The sequence below is a fragment of the Gavialis gangeticus genome, unplaced genomic scaffold (genome assembly GCF_001723915.1).
Source record: "Gavialis gangeticus isolate Ggan-Ray unplaced genomic scaffold, GavGan_comp1, whole genome shotgun sequence".
NCBI lineage: Eukaryota > Metazoa > Chordata > Crocodylia > Gavialidae > Gavialis > Gavialis gangeticus.
Genome location: NW_017729032.1, coordinates 45,718,369 through 45,720,167, shown reverse-complemented (window position 1 = coordinate 45,720,167; position 1,799 = coordinate 45,718,369). Strand labels below are relative to the sequence as shown.

Sequence of the window (1,799 nt, the reverse complement as noted above, 5' to 3'; positions counted from 1 at the left end):
ACGTTCCGCTTATATAAAGCTTTGATCCAAAGATCACCTAGTATTTTACAAAAGGTAGGAATATATTACATGTATTATCCCCATTTTACAGATGGGGAAATGGAGGCACAAAGACAAAGTAACTTGACCACAGTTGAATAGCAAGTCACTGCCCAAAACAGAAAGACAACCAGGGCATCTGGCCTAAATCCCCTTCTCAAACCACTACTAATGTCCAGGTAGTTGCAGTATTTGATTTAATTTATTGTTTTTTTAAACAAAAGAAGAGAGACAGAAAAATTGTGTATTCCCACACAAATCTACTACAATGACAGCAGTACAAAAATAAAGACTTTTTTATAAGTTCTCAGTTTATAAAAATAAAGTCTATTTAGATGCATATGATCTGAGTGTTGGGCTTTACTTGACTTTGGGAGATAAAGCTTGTTTGAAACGTCTTTTGAGGTCTTGCATGTTTGGAGATTTGGGTCGAGTGATGATGGACGATCTTCTCTTGTCTCTGCTGCTGGTTTGGTGCAGTTTGCTAACTTCCTTGCAAAGATACTGAAACACATCACAGACTCCTTGGTAGTTTTCACTTGTAGAGATTTCTAAAAATAGACTGCCCAGTTCATTAGCCAGCTGTATTGCATCATTTGTCTGTACCTGTCTGGCATGGAGGAGGTCCGCTTTGTTCCCCACAATAATGATGGGAATCTTGGAGTCCGGATGAACCTTGCGTATGTGCTGATAAAGAGGGCGAATTGACTGATAGCTACTGTAGTCTGTAATGGAATAAACCAAGAGGAAGCCCTCTGCCCACTTCACACATCTGGAAAAAGAGTCCAATACCTGCACAAAGTCTTCCTTCACCTACAGAGAAATGATCTGATGTTACTTAGACTCTGGAAACATGGAATGGAAGTTATGCCACCTTTAAAACAAACTCGGAGAAACAGGACATAAGAGACAGCCCAGCTATTCGCTGTTTGGCATTTTTAAAATGATGATTCAAGAAAGACAGCTGCATTGCATTTCCTGGTATTTGTACATTTGAGTTAGTCTTTTTAGATGAGAGGGTGCCAAACTTCTGGGGCCAGTGAAGTGCTGACAGCCCTCAAAATGGAAGAGTAAGGAGCTGCAAGAACTCTCACAACACACTCCCTCCCCCCGAGTCCTAAATAATTTGGAAGTAAGGGACCAGCTTTTAGTCACAGTTTCAATCACAACCCATACACAGTCAGGCACATCCTAGGCATTGTGAGCTAGTGTAGTTGTCAGCAATATGTGCTTCTTGGAAGACACATGGTTTTTAAGACACATAGACCCCTGCTTTCTAAGCGGCCACTGCAGCTTCTTTGCAACTTAATGCCTTTGAGCCAGGGGCTACTTTGCTGCTGTGCCTCCAAGGCTGCCCGCTCGCAGCTGTCAGAGAGCCGGACAGCAGGCAGCGGGGCCCCAGCAACAGCCTGCCCAGCTCTTCCGCTGCAGGGGGATGATGACCACCAGAGCCCCTCCGGAAGGGTTCCCCTACCTGAAGGCACCCGGGGGTGTCCTGGATCTGGATGGAAACTTCATCTCCCTCCACGTGAACAAGCCTGGAGTACAGGCTCCCTGGGAAAGGAGAAGACAGAATAAGAAGAAACTCCGGGCGTCTGGCGCCGAGGAAACCCGCGTGAAACAAGGCAGTGGCGGGGGGGTCCGCTCGGCTCTCACCTGTGTTGGGCTCGTAGTCCCCGATGAACCGCTTGGTGAGGAACCGCACGATCATGGCTGCGAACAAACAGGCGCCGCCGTCAGTGCCGCCCTCGCCCCCCGGC

At 46.7% G+C, this 1,799-nt stretch overlaps 1 protein-coding gene across 1 annotated transcript; it reads right to left on the bottom strand.

The window, feature by feature from the left end:
- Positions 1-7: 7 nt before the first annotated feature.
- RASL11A (RAS like family 11 member A) lies at positions 8-1,786 on the bottom strand. Its single transcript, XM_019525625.1, has 3 exons — positions 1,696-1,786; positions 1,514-1,593; positions 8-852 (listed from the first exon to the last, which is right to left on the bottom strand). Exons 1-3 carry the CDS (start codon positions 1,748-1,750, stop codon positions 400-402), a joined length of 588 nt encoding a protein of 195 aa, XP_019381170.1. The 5' UTR covers positions 1,751-1,786; the 3' UTR covers positions 8-399.
- Between the last annotated feature and the right edge of the window lie 13 nt (positions 1,787-1,799).

Bases quoted from the DNA above. Each gene is read 5' to 3' on its own strand.
- RASL11A (XM_019525625.1), bottom strand. From the start codon at position 1,750: ATGATCGTGCGGTTCCTCACCAAGCGGTTCATCGGGGACTACGAGCCC. The intron at 1,594-1,695 runs GTGAGAGCCGAG...CTCCTTTCCCAG, and splicing joins GGACTACGAGCCCAACACAG to GGAGCCTGTACTCCAGGCTT. The intron at 853-1,513 runs GTAGGGGAACCC...ATTTCTCTGTAG, and splicing joins ACACCCCCGGGTGCCTTCAG to GTGAAGGAAGACTTTGTGCA.